This window comes from Octopus sinensis, linkage group LG30, assembly GCF_006345805.1.
Source record: "Octopus sinensis linkage group LG30, ASM634580v1, whole genome shotgun sequence".
NCBI classification, from domain to species: Eukaryota; Metazoa; Mollusca; class Cephalopoda; order Octopoda; family Octopodidae; genus Octopus; species Octopus sinensis.
This window is the reverse complement of record NC_043026.1, coordinates 9063867-9084243: the sequence shown is the minus strand read 5'-3', so window position 1 is coordinate 9084243 and position 20377 is coordinate 9063867. Positions and strand designations below refer to the sequence as shown.

At 38.8% G+C, this 20377-nt stretch overlaps 3 protein-coding genes and 1 long non-coding RNA gene across 4 annotated transcripts in view; all 4 read right to left on the bottom strand.

The window, feature by feature from the left end:
- Nucleotides 1-2538: 2538 nt before the first annotated feature.
- Nucleotides 2539-4117, bottom strand: LOC118768571. The gene is made up of 2 exons (XR_005004381.1): nt 3727-4117; nt 2539-3682 (listed from the first exon to the last, which is right to left on the bottom strand). It is a non-coding gene; the product is annotated as an uncharacterized LOC118768571 (long non-coding RNA).
- Nucleotides 4118-4246: 129 nt separating this feature from the next.
- On the bottom strand, nt 4247-5262 carry LOC118768548 (gastrula zinc finger protein XlCGF49.1-like). The gene has a single exon (XM_036515314.1). It carries the CDS (start codon nt 5233-5235, stop codon nt 4744-4746), a length of 492 nt encoding a protein of 163 aa, XP_036371207.1. The 5' UTR covers nt 5236-5262; the 3' UTR covers nt 4247-4743.
- Nucleotides 5263-5320: 58 nt separating this feature from the next.
- On the bottom strand, nt 5321-11555 carry LOC115226787 (zinc finger protein 98-like). The gene is made up of 2 exons (XM_029797808.2): nt 10609-11555; nt 5321-6235 (listed from the first exon to the last, which is right to left on the bottom strand). The coding sequence occupies exon 2, from the start codon at nt 5915-5917 to the stop codon at nt 5321-5323; it is 597 nt and encodes a 198-aa protein (XP_029653668.1). The 5' UTR covers nt 5918-6235; nt 10609-11555.
- Nucleotides 11556-16751: 5196 nt separating this feature from the next.
- The window catches only part of LOC115226785 (zinc finger protein 845-like), a 35332-nt gene continuing 31706 nt past the window's right edge, over nt 16752-20377 (bottom strand). The window contains exon 3 of the mRNA XM_036515127.1: nt 16752-17424. Coding sequence (XP_036371020.1) covers nt 16805-17424 — 620 coding nt within the window. The 3' untranslated portion in view covers nt 16752-16804. The remainder of the gene's footprint in view (nt 17425-20377) is intronic.

Sequence of the window (20377 nt, the reverse complement as noted above, 5' to 3'; positions counted from 1 at the left end):
TGTACCAAATCCACTCACAAGGCATTGGTCGGCCCGGGGCTATAGCAGAAGACATTTGCCCAAGATGCCACGCAGTGGGACTGAGCCTGGAACCATGTGGCTGGTTAGCAAGCTACTTACCACACAGCCAGCACATGTCTTATGTGAAATGTTTACAGGAGCTTAACTTGTGAGTGGCTGATAGCGATACAGCCGGGAGATAGGATTGTTTGTTGCGAGATAAGTGGGCTCCTGCCGGGCGAATAAGCAACCCCAGACTAAACAGCGGTAACATACTTAGGGAGATGCAGTAATGGGCGATCCTGTAAGCTCACAAGTCTCGGATCTTTTCCTTTCGAACGGCAGATGTCAACACAATTTCTTGTTAACTAAACACTTTCAAACTTCGTATACTGGTAGAATGTGCTTATAAAACATCATTTTCAGTTGGTTTTATCGAGAAAATTCTGTAGTTTCTAAGATATTTTGTCTGAAAATCCGAGCATTTCAGCAATTTTAACCAACCGATTACCTCCATTCAACTAAAATCATTTGCTGTGTCTAAAACTGAGACAACATCCTGTAACTAACCCTAAACCTCCCCCTAACCCTAACCCTAAATTTTTGTTTCGTAATTGTTAAATTAATTTAATTCCATTGCTTTAGTTTTTTTTACACACGCAACAATTAAATTAATTTAACAATTAAGAAAAAAACAATTAGGGTTAGTTACAGGATGTTGTCTCAGTTTTAGATGCAGCAAATGATTTTAGCTCAAAAGGGAGCATAGGATTGGTTAAAATTCGAAAAATTAAACTACATTAAACAAACGAATTACAATTCTCTCAAGAAAGCCAAGAGAAAAAAATGTTTTATTTTGACACATTCTACCAGTATACGAAGTTCTAAAGTGTTTAGTTAACTAGAAATTGTCTGCCGTTCAAAAGGAAAAGATCCGAAGACTCTTAACTCAGCGATGTAGTTAGGACGAGGTAAGTAAAGGCCCACTTCAAAAAAGTCCAGTCTTCACGGGTTTGAGAAAGTTTGTGACCAGTGCGAATAAGACCAGAGAGCCCCTGCAGTATGGCTGGAGGCAATACAATCATTCATACAGCATCGTTCTCTGCGTGGGTTAACAAAGGGTCCGTTCAGACCTTAGGTAGCAAGGCCTGTCCATAATGTGTACTGCAGTCTCCATCCAATGCTGCGAAAACTGGCTATGGGCCTGCGACCTACCCTGGGAGGTGTGGGATGGATGTACGAAGTTTACGTACTTCGGAACCCCAAACAGGATCCAAAAGGGAGCAAATCCTGACAGCTGGTAACTGTGATGCCACGACCCCTATAGGTAAGAAGCAGGAACTAATGGAGGAGGCCAGATGCTACTTGTTAGATGTTGTCGGGGACTTCCTTGACAAAGCTCCGTGGTTCTGATTATGTAGATTTTGATGGAAGATGCAAACTCCACTACTCAGGTGTTGTACTAGGAATAAGTGCACTGGCAGGGGTGGGAACACTCACAGGTACACGGCTATCAAAATGTGTTATGGACCCTGACTGGCTTCTGTGCTGGCGGCACGTAAAATGCACCAACTGATCGTGGCTGCTGCCAACCTCCCCTGGCACCTGTGCCGCTGGCAAATAAAAAGCACCCACTACACTCATGGAGTGGTTGGCATTAGGAAGGGCATCCAGCCATAGAAACATCGCCAGATCAGACTGGGCCTAGTGCAGCCCTCTGGCTTCCCAGACCCCAGTTGAACTGTCCAACTCATGCTAGCACGGAAAACGGATGTTAAACGATGATGATGACCGGGTCCTATTGGAAGGGAGGATTTATATCTTGAACTTTCGGCTGGAAGATAGGCCTTGCTACAAAATTATGCGTCAAACAGTGAGTCTTGAGCTAAGGGCCTTCCTTGATGAAGTTATGAGTTGAAATGGCCATGTTCAATGGTGGAGGTTGTCTGGTTTATATGGTGATAGCTGGTTTCAGTAAGGTTTGTGTAGATAGATAAAGGATGAGGAAACTAGGACTAAACTGCAACAAGGCGGCGAGATGCTTAGCAGTATTTCATCTGCCGTTACATTCTGAGTTCCAATTCCGCCAAGGTCGATTTTGCCTTTCATCCTTTCGGGGGTCGATTAAATAAGTACCAGTTACGCATTGGGGTCGGTGTAATCAACTCAATCCGTTTGTCTGTCCTTGTTTGTCCCGTTTTTAATGGCTTTGTGGGGTGACTGGGGAAATGTAAAGATGTGCACCACCACCCTTGGATGGTTTTGAATCACCATAGAAAGTGCAAGCCCTCTAACTGAAAAATTGTGGATTTGTATAAAGGACACACACGCAGACATTTTGCCGCTTATTTATATATAGAGATATGTGAAAGAGAGAAATACTTATCAATTTTCAGTGTTACACACCTGTATTCACCTATTAATGAGCTTTTTCTATTAGGTGCATTCTGTTATGTAAATGTATTCATTAAATGGTATAAGAGTACATAGTACTTTATTTTCAATGAAAATGTTTGAATGAGAAAGATTAAAATCTTGTACCGATTACACCTGTATTTTTATTAATTCAAATTAATGTACCTCATCTTGAAAAGTGGCAAAATTTTTGGCAGTTGACACCTGGGATAATTCTAGTAACAAATCAAATGGTTGAGATGTATTAAGAATTTCAATTTTAGTGTTTAACCATGTTATTGCTTTCACACCTGTTAATTAAATTAACCTGCCCATTAAAGTCAAATTTTAAGCAGCAAGATCAGCTGAAGTTTCATAACTATAATCCACTGTTATATTAGCACCCACAAACAAAATTTTAAATCTGTTTGTAAAAAAAAAAAAATTAACAAAATTACAGGTAAATATTTCGGAGACACCTGTGACACCTGAATAGTTGAAAATAACATGAACAAATAAGCATTACATTTGACAAATTAATCTGAACACTAAAAATTTAGAGCTGAATAGCAAGGTAGACAATAGGCTTCCTACACATATATATATATATAAATGATGGGCTTCTTTTAGTTTCCATCTTCAAAATCCACTTACAAGCTTCTCATCACACAGCCACACCTATTGGGTTTAACAGTTTCATAACAAGATTCAAGCAAAAGGGATTAATAATCCGGAAGAAAGTGCTTTTATAAAGGAAAACTACCCAACAGGTTAGAGTTGGGAGGCTGTTATCACACACTGCTCTACCTCCTCTCCTGTGTGAATACATTTAGTTACAGAGTGTCCCTTTTTCTTTCTTTGGCCTTGAAGGAGCTTTGACAATTACAGCAATTCCCTGATGAGTAGCTTGGTTAATGTAATGGAGAAAACCCAGAACACTATCACCAATTTAGGAGGAGCTCAAAATGCTTATTGTTCTTATGAATTGTCACATTGATAGTCACACATCTATATGAATAGATACACATTTAGTTAACACCAGAAGTACCAAGCGGTCATTTATCACCAATTCTGCTTATTACATTTTAATTTCTACAACTGTTTTAAATGTGCTATCATGAACATCATATCAAGTATATGTGCATAGATATATATTTTTATGGAGAAAGCCCACAACACTACCATTTTAGGAGGAGCTCATGTTTTTAAAAAGCATATCCCACAGGTAAGTTATCTTACAAACTATAGAGGTGGGAAGTTGTTACCACACACAGTTCTTTCTCCATTCCTGTGTGAATATACAGTTGTAGAAAGTGTCCCTTATTTATTTACTGTTTTGTCATAGAAGGAGCTTTGACAATTACAGCAATTCCCTGATGAGTAGCTTAGTTAATGCCATGGAGAAAGCCCAGAACACTATCACCAATTTAGGAGGATCTCAAAATGCTTATTGTTCTTATGAATTGTCACATTGATAGTCACACATCTATATGAATAGATACACATTTAGTGAACACCAGAAGTACCGAGCGGTCATTTATCACCAATTCTGCTTATTACTTTTTAATTTCTACAACTGTATTGAATATGCAATTGAAAGCATCATTTCATTTTTTTTTCCTAGTTTCAGCTCAAAGCTGCAGCCATGCTGATGCACCGCCGTTTAAAAATCCGACCAGTCCATCAGATGTAGTTACACATCGCTGGTCACAATGCATCCGCATTGTTTTAGCCTTCGAATGATGCCACCCCGCTGGCTAAGCGAGCAGGCCAACAGAAGAAAGAGTGGTAAAAGAATACAGCAGGGATCACCACACCCTGTCGGAGCCTCATGGAGCTTTTAGGTGTTTTCGCTCAATAAACACTCACAACACCCGGTCTGGGAATCAAAACCACGAGTCTGCTGCCCATACCACCGGGCCATTGCGCCTCCACATATATATAGGTATATATTTTTTGCATGTAAATGAATGCTAAAAGAATGCATTTTCAAATCCTTTATTCACTGCATTTGTTTATATTTAAAAAAATTCTATTAAATAAGATTTTCAATGACAGTCAAAAATGATCACTATGGTTCTTGTAAGTAATAAGAAATCTTGGTACTTCTAGTGTTAACCCTTCAGCATTTAAACTTGCCGTATCTGGCTTAAACATTCTACCAATTTTAGTTCAAACAAGTTAGACACAGCCTCTCATACCTACCCTACAATCATCAAAACTTGAAAGCTGTGGGTGAATGCATGACAAATTGAAAATTATGTGAATAAATAACCCTCACATTCGACAGAATAATCTGCATGGTAAAGGGCTCAGTCACCCCTTACAGATTATGATTTAGCGCAAATATCAGTGGGATTGCTTCTTCCCCTGATGAACACGTTTGTGAGAAGTTAAGTTGCCACGTTGAGTGAATGATTTACCACAGATATCACAAGAATATGGCTTCTCTCCAGTATGAATACGTTTGTGTGTAGTCAAAGAACTAGTTCTGGAGAACAATTTGCCACAGATATCACAGCGATAGGGCTTCTCTCCTGTATGAATACGTTTGTGTCCAGTTAAGACACCCTTTTGAGAGAATGATTTGTCACAAAAGTCACAGTGATATGGTGTTTCTCCTGTATGAATGCGTTTGTGATTAATCACGCTATTTTTGAATGAGAAAGATTTGTTACAAATGTCACAGCAATATGGTTTCTCTCCTGTATGAACACGTACGTGGGTAGTTAAAGCACTCCTCTGAGAGAATGATTTACTACAGACATCACAGTGAAAAGGCTTCTCTCCTGTATGAACACGTTTGTGAGATTTTAAAATACTTTGGACAGAGAATGACATACCACAGATATCACAGTGATATGGCCTCTCTCCTGTATGAATACGTTTGTGTGTATTCAAGTTACCTTTTTCGAAGAATGATTTATCACAGATGCCACAGCGAAATCGTTTTTTCCTTTGTATGAACACATATGTGAGAATACGAAGCCCTTCGACCAGAGAATGGTATACCACAGACATCACAGGGATATGGCTTCTCTCCTGTATGAATATATTTGTGTGTGGTCAAGCTACTTTCCCGAAAGAATGATTTACCACAGATGTCACAGCGAAATGGCTTCTCCCCCGTATGGAAACGCTTGTGAGAAACTAAGATGCCACTGCGAGAGAATGATTTACCACAGACATCACAGTGAAAAGGCTTCTCCCCTGTATGAATACGTTTGTGAATAGTCAAGTTATAATTTCGAGAGAATGATTTACCACAGATGTCACAATGATAAGGCTTCTCTCCTCTATGATTACGTTTGTGTACAGTCAAGGTATAATTTCGACGGAATGAGTTACCACAAATGTCACAGTGATGGGGCTTCTCTCCTCTATGAATACGTTTGTGCGCATTCAAGCTGCTCTTTTGAGAGAAATACTTTTTACACACATCACACTTATGCGACAATTTTTGTGTCCCTTTTTCTTTATCTTCAGGAAAAATCAGTTCCTTTATTTTCTCACTCTTTTCCATTATTTTTATTCTACTTCTTGCTTTAGTAGTCTTTTGTTTCCAAATATTTTAACTGCTGTATTGCTGTCCAGTGTTATCCTTGTCACCAAACTCTTTGGTAAATTTTTTCCCAGTATAATTTGCAAACAGGCTCATCTTGTAGACACTCCAGCCAGTGATGTCCAGAAGATTTGCTAATAACACAATTCAGAGGAATTCCACCACAGATTTATAGAAACAATCTTATATATCTGTTCAGTAAAATATTTTCATTCTGGTCTTTAAAAGATGATAAATAATGAGAATGTATCTTTGGTTATGCCAATGTCATCTGATATTCTGAAATAATAAAGAAACAACAGTGTAAGATATAGCGGCTACTTAAAAAAATACAGATTCATCATTTCTATAAAGATAAACTCTAGATAGAAACATTTAACTGAACAAAAGAACTTTTTAATTTATTAAAATTCACATCAGAAAATCTTGTTTGAAACCAACATATTCCTGAACTCTGACTACACATTCACATTTGATTATACATATGTATAGGGAGAGTTTATGAAAAAAACAAAAGACGAAGACAGGTGGTGTACAAAACAAACAGATGTATTAGTATAACACTCAGGTTTAGTAAAGAAAGACTTAGTGATGCATATATGGCTACAGGACATCACCTACTGTGTAAACAACATGAAATACGAAGACAAACAAGTTAAATATGCAAACAAGAGAAATAAAAATGGAAAATGAGGGCAATACAGAGAACAACCCTCCATCAGTTGCTGCCTGTCCATCTACTCCTCAGTAACCCTTTCGTTACCATATTTCTTTTGAGATGCTCTGTGTTTCTTTCAATTACTTTAAATATAACAAAGAATTTAGTAAAAATAACTAGTGTCAGGAACATAAATTGTGACTAAGGTTTGGTGGATAATTTTATTCAGAACTTATGAAAACATGACATTTATACTCAGATCCAGAGCCGGTTTCAGCCGGGTTGGTAACGAAAGGGTTAACCCTTTGTAGACAGTTGCTCTCATAAATTCCAAAATAAAATTTTGGATTTATAGAGAGTCAAAGTTGGGAACAAAACTAGGACAGTGGAGGCATACAAGGAAACCAAACGAAATACAACCATACGCGCAAGTCGTTGTAGGTTCGAATACTCATGACTAGCTAGCGCGAGTGCGCGCACCAGGACCGCTGTTCGCTAGTAGTACCAAAGGATGTGCTAAAGTAGTTTGGTTTGTTGTGGTGATGGGGGGTGGGGGTGAGAAGCTCTCTTGTTAAGTGTGGGTGGGACACACAGCACTTCTAGAACTCAGTTTCACTGATGTGGGTGGGTCTTCTCAGTTTGATTATAATCATGGAGGACATCATCACAAACGAAACCATCATCATGAGGGTGGGGCAGGGCATTATGTCTTTGCACATGGAATACTTAAAATGCCATTTGTACACTTACTGTACCCTCGAACTGGCTGTGGACGATGTCCTTTAACCCAGAGTCTCTATATTTATCTTACATAATAGACGTAGGAGTGGCTGTGTGGTGATGTAGCTTGCTTACCAACCACATGGTACCGGGTTCAGTCCCACTGCGAATCGGGGACGTGCGATACAAGTATATATCGGGTACTTGTCTATTGTCGTGGTCCCGGTTTCGCACACGCGAATTCGCGCGCCAGACGTAGGTACTCGATACTCGAGATCCTACGAGGTGACTTGCGCATGCGCAGTGCAGAATTCGCGCATGCGCGTTAACCCCCCCTAAAAGAAAAGGTGTTGGATTTCACTAAAAATATGTGTGTGTGTGTATATATAACATTTTCAATTTTACACAAAAAAATTACATAGTCGCTTTCCTCGCGGATTTACAGATAAATGAATTAATTACTATTTTACAGAATAAAATTAATGAATTAATTATATAAATTAAATAATTCTTGAAAATTAATTAATATTAATAATATTTTTGAACAAAGTAAATATTTATAAAACTTGGTTAATAATTTTTTTTACACAAACGCGAACGTATATAATTTGTGAACCTTTTTTTTTTTTTACAGACGTATATAATTTGGTAAACTTAATGAATTAATTTCTTATCATCATCATCGTTTAACGTCGTTCTCCATGCCAGCAGAGGGGGGCAGAGAGATCAAAGGGGGCAAAGAGAGATCAGAAAAAAAAATTAGAACCTCACACCACCACCGCGCCGCGTAATTCAAATTGTTCATTTTGATATGTCTCAAGAGACATGATGGACTTTAAATGGAGATGAGAAAAATTGTTTCAATTAGAAAAGCAACATTTCTAGAAAATAGTAAATTGAAGTGTGAACACAGCACTTACAGAGTATAAGTATATGACATTTTTTTTAAAATTTAACTTCATTTGTTTATATTCTAAATAATTGCAATTTCAAAAAATATATTAATTTGCGTTTTTTAATTTGATAAATTCTACGGAATAATTTTGCGCGTTTTTTGATAAATTCTACGGAAAGAATTAGTGCGAAAAATTTATACATTTATACACAAAGACCTGTTGAGGCAAGCGAAGTTGATATCGACCTCATCCCACGACAGGCACCCATGCCAACCCCTTTGCTTGCGAAGACATGTTGGGGCAAGTGTGGCACCTGGCAGATGCCAGGACCCCTGGACTGGTGGTACGTAAAAAGCACTATCCGAATCGTGGCCGATGCCAGAGCCGCCTCGACTGGCACCAATCCGACCGTGGCCGTTGCCAGCCTCGCCTGGCACCTGTGCGGGTGGCATGTAAAAAGCACCCACTACACTCTCGGAGTGGTTGGCGTTAGGAAGGGCATCCAGCTGTAGAAACATTGCCAGATAAGACTGGAGTCTGGTGCAGCCTTCTGGCTTCCCAGATCCCCGGTCGAACCGTCCAACCCATGCTGGCATGGAGAACGGACGTTAAACGATGATGATGATGAGAAGAAATTAATTCATTAAGTTTACCAAATTATATACGTCTGTAAAAAAAAAAAAAGGTTCACAAATTATATACGTTCGCGTTTGTGTAAAAAAATTATTAACAAGTTTTATAAATTATTTACTTTGTTCAAAAATATTATTAATATTAATTAATTTTCAAGAATTATTTAATTTATATAATTAATTCATTAATTTTATTCTGTAAAATAGTAATTAATTCATTTATCTGTAAATCCGCGAGGAAAGCGACTATGTAATTTTTTTGTGTAAAATTGAAAATGTTATATATATATACACACACACACATATATATTTTTAGTGAAATCCAACACCTTTTCTTTGGGGGGGGGGATTAACGCGCATGCGCGAATTCTGCACTGCGCATGCGCAAGTCACCTAGTAGGATCTCGACTATAGAGTACCTACGTCTGGCGCGCGCGCGAATTCGCGTGTGCGAAACCGGGACCACAACAATAGACAAGTACCCGATATATCGTATGTATACAAGTAAATACGTATATATCGATACAAGTATATATCATATATATCGTGCATGCGCCAGCCAGCTCGTAGGATCGACTGGCTACGTCTGGCTAGCGCGGACGCGCGTCTGCGTGTGTGCGCAAACCGGGACCACTCTGCGATACAAGTACCCTTCGGTACTAAGCTTTATAAATATAGATTTGACACAGGTATAAGAGTTAGAACTTGAGGGTACTACTGGCGTATACAGGTCCCGTTGCGCGGCGACGCACGTAGTCGATACTACGACTAGGGCGTATGCAAATGAGCTCATTTGCGCATGCGCAAATCAGAACTGTATCGAACAAATTAAATAAAACGCAAGTAAATAATTCTTGAAAATTAATTGCCATTAAGGCAATCTTTCGTCTCTAGTAGACCTTTCCGTCGATTTCCGTAAATTTTTTTCTTTTTTTTTTTTTTTACATATTTTTTGAACAAAGTAAATAATTTTTTGGTAATCGAAAGATTGCCAATTTTTTAAACTTAATTATTATTTTTTTTTGGCACTGTCGTGCTTTTAGCTGTCAGAAGTGAAAGTCGTCAACTTCGTGTATTTACGTCAGGTTTGTACCTTCGTTAATTTACGCCGTTCATTTACGTCCCACCAATGACCACCACCACCACCCCCCACCGCGATCACATACACCAATCATACACACGTGTGTGTGTGTGTGTATATGTGGCTATATGTCTGACTAATGTCTGTGTGTCTGTATAAATAGTTATATGCTTATATTATCCATTATAGTAATATTTGTCTGTTGAAATCCGTTTTAAGGCAGTCAATAGTTTAATTAAAGATGTGTCTATACATGTATATATATACATATGTATATATACATGTGTATACATATATATATATATACATGTGTAATGTATACACATGTATAAATATATATACATGTATAGACACATCTTTAATTAAACTATTGACCGCCTTAAGACAAATATTACTATAATGGATAATATAAGCATATAACTACTTATACAGACACACAGACATTAGTCAGACATATAGCCATATATATATACACATACACACGTATGATTGTTGTATGTGATCGCGGTGGTGGTGGTCATTTGGTGTGATTTCTTTTTTAAAAACAATAATGAATAATGCAAGAATACATTTATTTATAAACTTTAAACTGAACTTCACACAGATGTATATATATCTTTTTTTACACAAATTAAACAAAGTAAATAAAAAAATTAATATCTCACATTTGTTCATCACGCTTCTTCGAATGTGTACCATTCGGAAAGGTGTTTGAGAATATTCTCAAAACACTCTTTCCCACACTTCCCATATCGGTTCTTCCAAAGGAATTCGTCCAGATACAGCTCCATCATGTTGGAGTGTGCCCCCATCATCGTCTTAAAGCGCCTTTTCGCATTCTTCCAGTAACACGCCACAGAATTCGTGTGTACGTGTGTCACTGGATCAACGAAATTCTTGGAATGGTTGACTGTGAAATGGATGTATTTGGGTGTCACATCCATTTCAGCAATCCCATTGTAAGCACCCCAACTATCCGAATAAACCGTAGTGCCTGGTCTTATAAATTTCTCGATGACGGGTAGCAGACTTTCGGAGGAATGGTCAGGTACGACGGCTAGAAAACCATTCTTGTCTTCTCTATCCCATCCTCCGAAAACAAACCTCTCTTGTGGCATCCCACCTCTGTTATATTTCCATTCACCAATTTCAACGATGTGCCCGACTCCACCAATTTGGTATGGGTTCTTGTGAAGGTGGTTGCTCGTAATATCGCGGATATAGTAATACCACTGGATCACGGTGCTTTTGGACAAACCGGTTAGTGCTGTTGCTGCTGGAATCGCTATGTTGAGACTCCATGAAAATGTTAATGTGAGGAAATCACGTAGCTTTAGCCTGGACTTTTCAAGGTAGGAATTCTTCCGGATGGACACCTTCACACCTTTGTGCGTCGGGCAGCGGAATATCTTCTCATCGTTGTACTTTATCAGCGTCATCTCTTTGTGGCATTGTACACATCGGGGATGAACACTATTGAGCACTTTCTTCTCCTTCAGAAACGAATACGTCGTTTCAAAGTCTCTAAGAAGAGGCAGGAATTCAGACAACATCTTCACACGAGTAATAATCTGTGCTACTAAAAAGTGCGGGAGAATAAAAATTTACAAGACCACGTGGTAAGAATTTAGTTAGCTCTGATTGGTTAGCTTGTAGTGACGTCATTCTTCAGGGTGCGCGTGCGGGGCTGCAACCTTCTGGAAAGGCCTAAGGAAGTTCCCTCATGCACATGCGCTAAAAACTGGGTAAAAAAAAAAATTTCTATAGCGTTCCTTATTAGCGTCGGTCACTTGAGACACGGCTTTTGAAGGGAGAGGACGTGTCTTAAACGTGTGATGAGCCTATTCTCCTGTCCCAGTATTGGCGGTGAGCTGGCAGAATCGTTAGCACGCCGGGTGAATTGCGTAGTCGTATTTCGTCTGCCGTAACGTTCCGAGTTCAAATTCCGCTGAGGTCGACTTTGCCTTTTCGGGGGGTCGATAAATTAAGTACCAGTTACGCACTGGGGTCGATATAATCGACTTAATCCCTTTGTCTGTCCTTGTTTGTCCCTTCTGTGTTTAGCCCCTTGTGGGTATAAAGAAAGGTATTTCGTATGTCGTTACGTTGAGTTCAAATTCCGCCGAGGTCGACTTGGCCTTTCATCCTTTCAGGTCGATGTAATCGACTTAATCCCTTTGTCTGTCCTTGTTTGTCCCTTCTGTGTTTAGCCCCTTGTGGGTAATAAAGAAATAGGTATTTCGTATGTCGTTACGTTGTGAGTTCAAATTCCGCCGAGGTCGACTTGGCCTTTCATCCTTTCAGGGTCAATGTAATCGACTTAATCCCTTTGTCTGTCCTTGTTTGTCCCTTCTGTGTTTAGCCCCTTGTGGGTAATAAAGAAATAGGTATTTCGTATGTCGTTACGTTGCGAGTTCAAATTCCGCCGAGGTCGACTTGGCCTTTCATCCTTTCAGGGTCGATGTAATCGACTTAATCCCTTTGTCTGTCCTTGTTTGTCCCTTCTGTGTTTAGCCCCTTGTGGGTAATAAAGAAATAGGTATTTCGTACGTCGTTACGTTGTGAGTTCAAATTCCGCCGAGGTCGACTTTGCCTTTCATCCCTCCAGGGTCAATAAATTAAGTACCAGTTACGCACTGGGGTCGGTATAATCGAATTAATACCTATGTCTGTCCTTGTTTGTCCCCTCTGTGTTTAGCCCTTGTGGGTAGTAAAGAAATGTATTCTCCTGTCCCAGACGCTTGGGATTTGACCTGCTCTGTTGCTCCTGAATTTGTTGTGAGGTTTATCTTACAAGTGTTAAACTTCAGCATTGCTGCACCGACACCAAGAGGTTACTAATTTACCAACGTGCCTTCTTTTTGTAAATAAGAAAATAAAGAGTCATATATTTTTCAAGGTTGCTTTCTTGTTCCTGGCTGGTAGTTTCTGGAAACAAAAATGGAAATTGTGTTGCACCCGAACAGTGTAAAGACACAACCAGTTCCTTTACAGGCTTTTAGGAGCAAATTCTTACAACTCCCTTTTATTTACAACTAGCAGTATCGCCCGGCGTTGCTCGGATTTCTAAGGGAAATAACTATATAAGCATTCTTAGAGAGTTATAGCAAAAAAAAATGGGAAAAAATGATGGTAAATTTTTTTTGAATCGTTGACTCATCGTAGACATTTTTAGAGAGTTACTTCCCTTATATAATAGCGAAAAAATGCATTAAAATGAAAAAAAATGATGGTAATTTTTTTTTAAATCGTTGACTCATCGTAGACATTTTTAGAGAGTTACCTCCCTTATATAATAGCGAAAAAATGCATTTAAAATGGGAAAAAATGATGGTAAATTTTTTTAAAATCGTAGACTCATCGTAGACGCGCGCTAATACCCAGACGGGCTCGATATGAATCATGACTATAAGATACCCGGTTTTGGTTACACTGCACCGCAAAATGTGGGAGTAGTTAGGAATCTAAATCGTAGGAGACAGACACACAACCTTACTTTTATATATAAAGATTCCCTATTATTGTCCCTTTCATTTTAGTAGCAGATTAGTACTAGTGAAAATGTGCAGTTCGTAAAATATATAAAAAATACACTTTTTTTTTTTTAATGTATCCGGTACTTATACCGAAAGATCGCCGAATACCCAAATAATTTTTTAAACAGAGTAAATAACACATAAAAGCACAGCACAAAGTAAAGCTCGACTAGTCATGACTAGCTAGCGCGGGTCCGCGAGTGCGCGCCCTGGGACCACTGTTCATAAGTCGTAATAATAATTAAGAAAAAAAAAAAAACAGGACACAAACATATACAGAAGAAGCACTCACACACACACACACACGGGGTCACAGAAACGGCCGAATTCAATGCTTACTTTATTCCGAGTCAAAACGAAAGATCGCCAAAGTTTATTGGCCGGAAGTGAGGTTTCCCCCACCCTGGTGTAGAAGGTAGACTCCACAGCTAGAAATAGCAGCCAAATGTCGAACAGATCAAAGGACACATGAGACACAAAGTATTAAAAGATTAAATATTTTCAAAGGAAAAAGTGTGATTTAAGGGAGATTTGGCTGTTGTTTCTAGCACGTCCTAAGACAACCCTCCTCGTTTCACTTTCCCATCTTTTGAAGTTTTTCTCTTCATAAACACATTTATGATCTTTTTTTCAACCCTATTCTTCGCCCCTGGTTGCTTCTGTTTACGATTTAAGATATCGGTGAGTCTGAGGCCGTTTCTGGCATTTATCCACAGTGAAAACACAAGAAACGTGGGAAAATGATGGAAAGTGTAGAATGTAGCCTCCATAGCTAGAAATAGCAGCCAAATGTCGCACAAATCAAAGGACATCTGAGACAGGAAGTATTTAGAAATTAAATAGTTTAATACTTACGGGAATGTCTTTATAAAGGATGGTGTTGTTGTTAGAAGTGCGTCAGGTGGTTGAGAAATGTATTATAAATGTGTTTGGGAGTGAATTGAGAGAAATTCCGGGGCCCGACACGCTTGTCAAGACGTAATGAATGGAAGTGGAAATAGGTTTAGTGCGCATGCGTATGAAATATTGGTTTCACGTTGGCCGTATTTCGTCAGGGGTTACGTTTTGAGTTCAAATTCGGCGGGGTGTTTAATTATTTGCATCTATGTGCGCGTCTGCGTGTAAGATGGTATATATATGTGCATGTCAGGTGGCGAGCTGGCAGAATCGTTAGCACGCCGGGGGAAATGCTTAGCGGTATTTCGCTGCCGTTACGTTCTGAGTTCAAATTCCGTCGAGGTCGACTTTGCCTTTCATCCTTTCGGGATCGATAAATTAAGTACCAGTTACGCACTGGAGTCGATGTAATCGACTTAATACCCATGTCTGTCCTTGTTTGTCCCCTCTGTGTTTAGCCCCTTGTGGGTAATAAAGAAATAGGTATTTCATCTGCCGTTACGTTCTGAGTTCAAATTCCGCCGAGGTCGACTTTGCCTTTCATCCTTTCGGGGTCGATAAATTAAGTACCAGTTACGCACTGGAGTCGATGTAATCGACTTAATACCCATGTCTGTCCTTGTTTGTCCCCTCTGTGTTTAGCCCCTTGTGGGTAATAAAGAAATAGGTATTTCATCTGCCGTTACGTTCTGAGTTCAAATTCCGCCGAGGTCGACTTTGCCTTTCATCCTTTCGGGGTCGATAAATTAAGTACCAGTTACGCACTGGAGTCGATGTAATCGACTTAATACCCATGTCTGTCCTTGTTTGTCCCCTCTGTGTTTAGCCCCTTGTGGGTAATAAAGAAATAGGTATTTCATCTGCCATTACGTTCTGAGTTCAAATTCCGCCGAGGTCGACTTTGCCTTTCATCCTTTCGGGGTCGATTAATAAGTACCAGTTACGCACTGGAGTCGATGTAATCGACTTAATACCCATGTCTGTCCTTGTTTGTCCCCTCTGTGTTTAGCCCCTTGTGGGTAATAAAGAAATAGGTATTTCATCTGCCGTTACGTTCTGAGTTCAAATTCCGTCGAGGTCGACTTTGCCTTTCATCCTTTTGGGGCCGATAAATTAAGTACCAGTTACACACTGGGGTCGATGTAATCAACTTAATCCGTTTGTCCTCTCTGTCTTTAGCCCCTTGTGGGTAGTAAAGAAATAGGTACTAGCAACGGCCACGCTCAAATGGTGTTTTTACGTGTCACCTACATAGGTGTCAGTCCAGCGGCCCTGGCAACGCCCTCGCTCGAATGTTCTTTTCACGGACCACCGGCACAAGTGCCAGGGAGGCGCCGCTGGTGATATTGTTAATTAATTTAGAGGGAGGTCGTTTATAGCAGTTGTTGATTCAAATATACTCTTACTCTTTTACTTGTTTCAGTCATTTGACTGCGGCCATGCTGGAGCACCGCCTTTAGTCGAGCAAATCAACCCCAGGACGTATTCTTTGTAAGCCTAGGACTTATTCTATCGATCCGCTAAGTTACGGGAACGTAAACACACTACCATCGGTTGTCAAGCGATGTTGAGGAGACAAACACAGACACACAAACATATATATAGGTACTACTAGCGAACAGTGGTCCCGGTGCGTGCACACGCGCTAGCTAGTCGTAAGTAGTCGATCCTACAACGACTTTTTAACCATAACCCCAACCTTAGTTTGTTTCTAAAAATAATTCATTAGTTTAAAAAATTATTTAGGATCAACTACTTAGGACTAGCGAGCGTGGATGCGTGCATCGGGACCACTGTTCGCTAGTAGGACCTATCTATATATACATATATACGACGGGCTTCTTTCAGTTTCCGTCTACCAAATCCACTCACAAGGCTGTGGTATGCCTGAGGCTATAGTAGAAGACAGTTGCACAAAGTGCCACGCAGTTGGAATGAACCCGGAACCATGTGGTTGGTAAGCAAGCTACTTACCACACAGCCACTCCTGCGCCTACAAACAATTTCTTCTTCTTTTAATGTTATTTCCTGTTTACTCAATTTGAAAACTCTTTGTATTGTCTTTTGTCTCTTGTGTCTGTGTGTGCGCGCCTAAGTTCATATATGAGTAGTGTCCCTTTAATGTCACGCAAAAATTGATAAAAATTTGAGAATTAAAATTAAATATCTTTTTTCTAATTGATAGAATTTTACTAAACCTTTATCAATACATCCCTTTAACATAGCACATAGCCAGACTCAGCCTCTTGCACCTACCATACGATGCCATTCTGAAAATACACAACCACACATCATCAAAACTTGAAAACTGTAAGCTAATGGATGGCAAATTGAAAATAATGTGAATAAATAACCCTCACATTCACAGAATAACCTGCATGGTAAAGGGTTTCAGTAACCCCTTAGAGATTATGATTTAGCACAAATATCAGTGGGATTGCTTCTTCCCCTGATGAACACGTTTGTGAGAAGTTAAGTTGCCATGTTGAGTAAATGACCTTCCACAGATATCACAAGGATATAGCTTCTCTCCTGTATGGATATGTTTATGGGTCATTAGGTTACTACTGGTAGAGAAAGATTTATTACAGACATCACAAGAATATGGTGTCTCTCCTGTATGAATACGTTTATGTTTAGCTACGTTGCCACTTTGAGAGAATAATTTACCACAGATTTCACAGTGAAATGGTGTCTCTCCTGTATGAATACGTTTGTGTAAAGTCAAATTATTTTTTTGAGAGAATGATTTACCACAGATATCACAAGAATATGGTGTTTCTCCTGTATGAATACGCTTATGGGTAATTAGGTTACTACTGTTAGAGAAAGATTTGTTACAGACATCACAGGGATGTGGCTTCTCTCCTGTATGGAAACGTTTATGAGAAGCTAAGTTGCCACTTTGAGAGAAGGATTTACCACAGATTTCACAGTGATATGGTGACTCTCCTGTATGAATACGTTTGTGATTAGTTAGGTTAATACAGACAGAGAAAGATTTGCCACAGATGTTGCACTGATATGGTGTCTCTCCTGTATGAATACGTTTGTGTAAAGACAAGTTATATTTTCGAGAGAATGATTTACCACAGATATCACATTGAAATGGCGTCTCCCCGGTATGAATACATTTGTGCCTATTCAAGTTACCCTTTCGAGAGAAGGATTTTTTACAGACATCACAGTCATGTGACAATTTTTCTCTCCCTTTTTTGTTATCTTCTGGAAAAATATGTTCCTTCACTTTCTCACTCTTTTCCATTATTTTTCCTTCAACTTCACAATATACCTTCTTTTATTATTCTTTTTGCTTCTATAGTCTTTTGTTTACAAATATTTCAACTGTTGTATTTCTGGCCACTGTTACCTTTGTCACAAAACAACTAAATTTATCCACGTTCAATCTGCAAACAGACTCATCTTGTAGACACTCCAGCCAGTGATGTCCAGAAGGTTTGCTAATAACACATTTCAGAGTAAATATATCAGAGGAATTCCACCACAGATTTATAGAAACAATCTTATATATCTCTTCTGTACAATATTTTCATTTTGGTCTTTAAAAGATGATAAATAATGAGAATGTATCTTCAGTTATGCCAATGTCATCTGATATTCTGAAATAATAAAGAAACAACAGTGTAAGATATAGAGGCTACTTAAAAAAATACAGATTCAACATTTCCATAGAGATAAACTCTAGAAATAAACATTTAACTGAACAACAGAACTTTTTAATTTATTAATATTTACATCACAAAATCCTGTTTGAAGCTAACATATTTCTAAACTCCAGCTCCACATTCGTAAATACACACACACACACACTTTTTTACTGGTTTCAGTTGTTTTGACTGCGGTCATGCTGGAGCACCAACTTTAAAGGCTTCAGTCACTAGAATCAATGCTAGGACTTATTTTTTGAGCTTAGCACTTATTCAATCAGCCACTTTTGCCAAACCACAGGTATGGGGACATAAACACACCAACACTGCTTGTCAAGTGTTGAAGGGGTGGGAGGACAACATACCCACACACACATATACATTGGGCTTCCTTCAGTTTCCATCTCCCAAATCCATTCACAAGGCTTTGGTCAGCCAGAAGCTATTGTAGAAAATACTTGTGATTGAGCCTAGAGCCATATCTGTGTTTGCGTGTGTATATAATTTATTTAAAGGTCACAGTATACGTATTAAAGCGCTACTAACAGCTCCATATGCTTTAGAAACCTGAAACATATTCTTCAGGCATAAACCATGTATCATAACAAACTAAAGAAATTGAATAAGAGAAGAAACGGGAAAATCTGTGGAGGGAGCATACAGAAAATGCAGGCAGTAAACAATGGAAATTGAAAAACAGAAACCAAAATGTAAAAAGGTAAAAGAGCTATCCTCCTTAAACGATAAGGATGGGAAAATGTCAAGTGAGTCAGGAATAGGCAGAATTTTCCAATTCTTCAAAATATATTTATACATATGCTTGCGATCACTGAAAATTTCTCACCTGGAGTTCAATAGAGGGGTACAGATCGTAGAGCTTAACAGAATCTGTGCCCTTTAAGGCGGCGAGCTGGCAGAAACGTTAGCACGCCAGGCAAAATGCTTAGCGGTACTTTGTCTGCCACTACGTTCTGAGTTCAAATTCCGCCAAGGTCAACTTTGCCTTTCATCCTTTTGGGGGTCGATAAATTAAGTACCAGTTATGCACTGGGGTCGATGTAATCAACTTAATCCCTTTGTCCTTGTTTGTCCCCACTATGTTTAGCTCCTTGTGGGCAATAAAGAAATAAGAATCGGTGCCCTTTCAGCTGAACAATGTCTACAATTATGCAATCCCTTCACATAAGGTAGGGATTTCTCAATTACTTTCCATTTAATCACATGCAATGTTTCGTTATCTTTCAGGGTCCATATGAAGTTCGTCAACTTTATTTTTGTCCCTATGTGATTGGAAGAGCGATTTTTAAATTCTCCTCCACGTAATCCAACAGAGGCCTTCTTATTAGTTGTATTATTATTTAGGGTTGCAGTAACGTCTGTCTTATATACGATAGATTTAGTCATACATCTTTGGTCAAGTGGACAGGATACTGGGTTGCAACTGGATTCAGGCTTCTTGGTATTGAGCACTGGTACTGATACTCTTCATATTGGGGGCAGATATGACAATTTCGTAGACCCCCTATTTTCTCTATCTGTAGAAAAAACGGCCGTTGAAGAGAATATCTTACAAACATGTTACAAACTCTAGAATTTTCTCAATGAAGCCAAGAGGAAAAGATGTTTTATGTAACACATTCTACCAGTATACGAAGTTTAAAAGTTTTTAGTTACCTAGAAATTATGTTAAAAACTGCCGTTCAAACAAAAGATCCCCAATCTGTTTCTTAAACGGGGGACATATTCATACGGCACAGAATATTTTTTTACCTCAATAGACGTGAGTGATTGGTTAAAATTGCCGAAATGCAAGAAATTAAAGACGAAATATCTTACAAACTACAGAATTTTCTCAATGAAGCCAAGAGGAAAAGATGTTTTATGTAACACATTCTACCAGTATACGAAGTTTAAAACTTTTTAGTTACCTAGAAATTATGTTAAAAACTGCCGTTCAAACAAAAGATCCCCAATCTGTTTCTTAAACGGGGGACATATTCATACGGCACAGAATATTTTTTTACCTCAATAGACGTGAGTGATTGGTTAAAATTGCCGAAATGCAAGAAATTAAAGACGAAATATCTTACAAACTACAGAATTTTCTCAATGAAGCCAAGAGGAAAAGATGTTTTATGTAACACATTCTACCAGTATACGAAGTTTAAAAGTTTTTAGTTACCTAGAAATTATGTTAAAAACTGCCGTTCAAACAAAAGATCCCCAATCTGTTTCTTAAACGGGGGACATATTCATACGGCACAGAATATTTTTTTACCTCAATAGACGTGAGTGATTGGTTAAAATTGTCGAAATGCAAGAAATTAAAGACG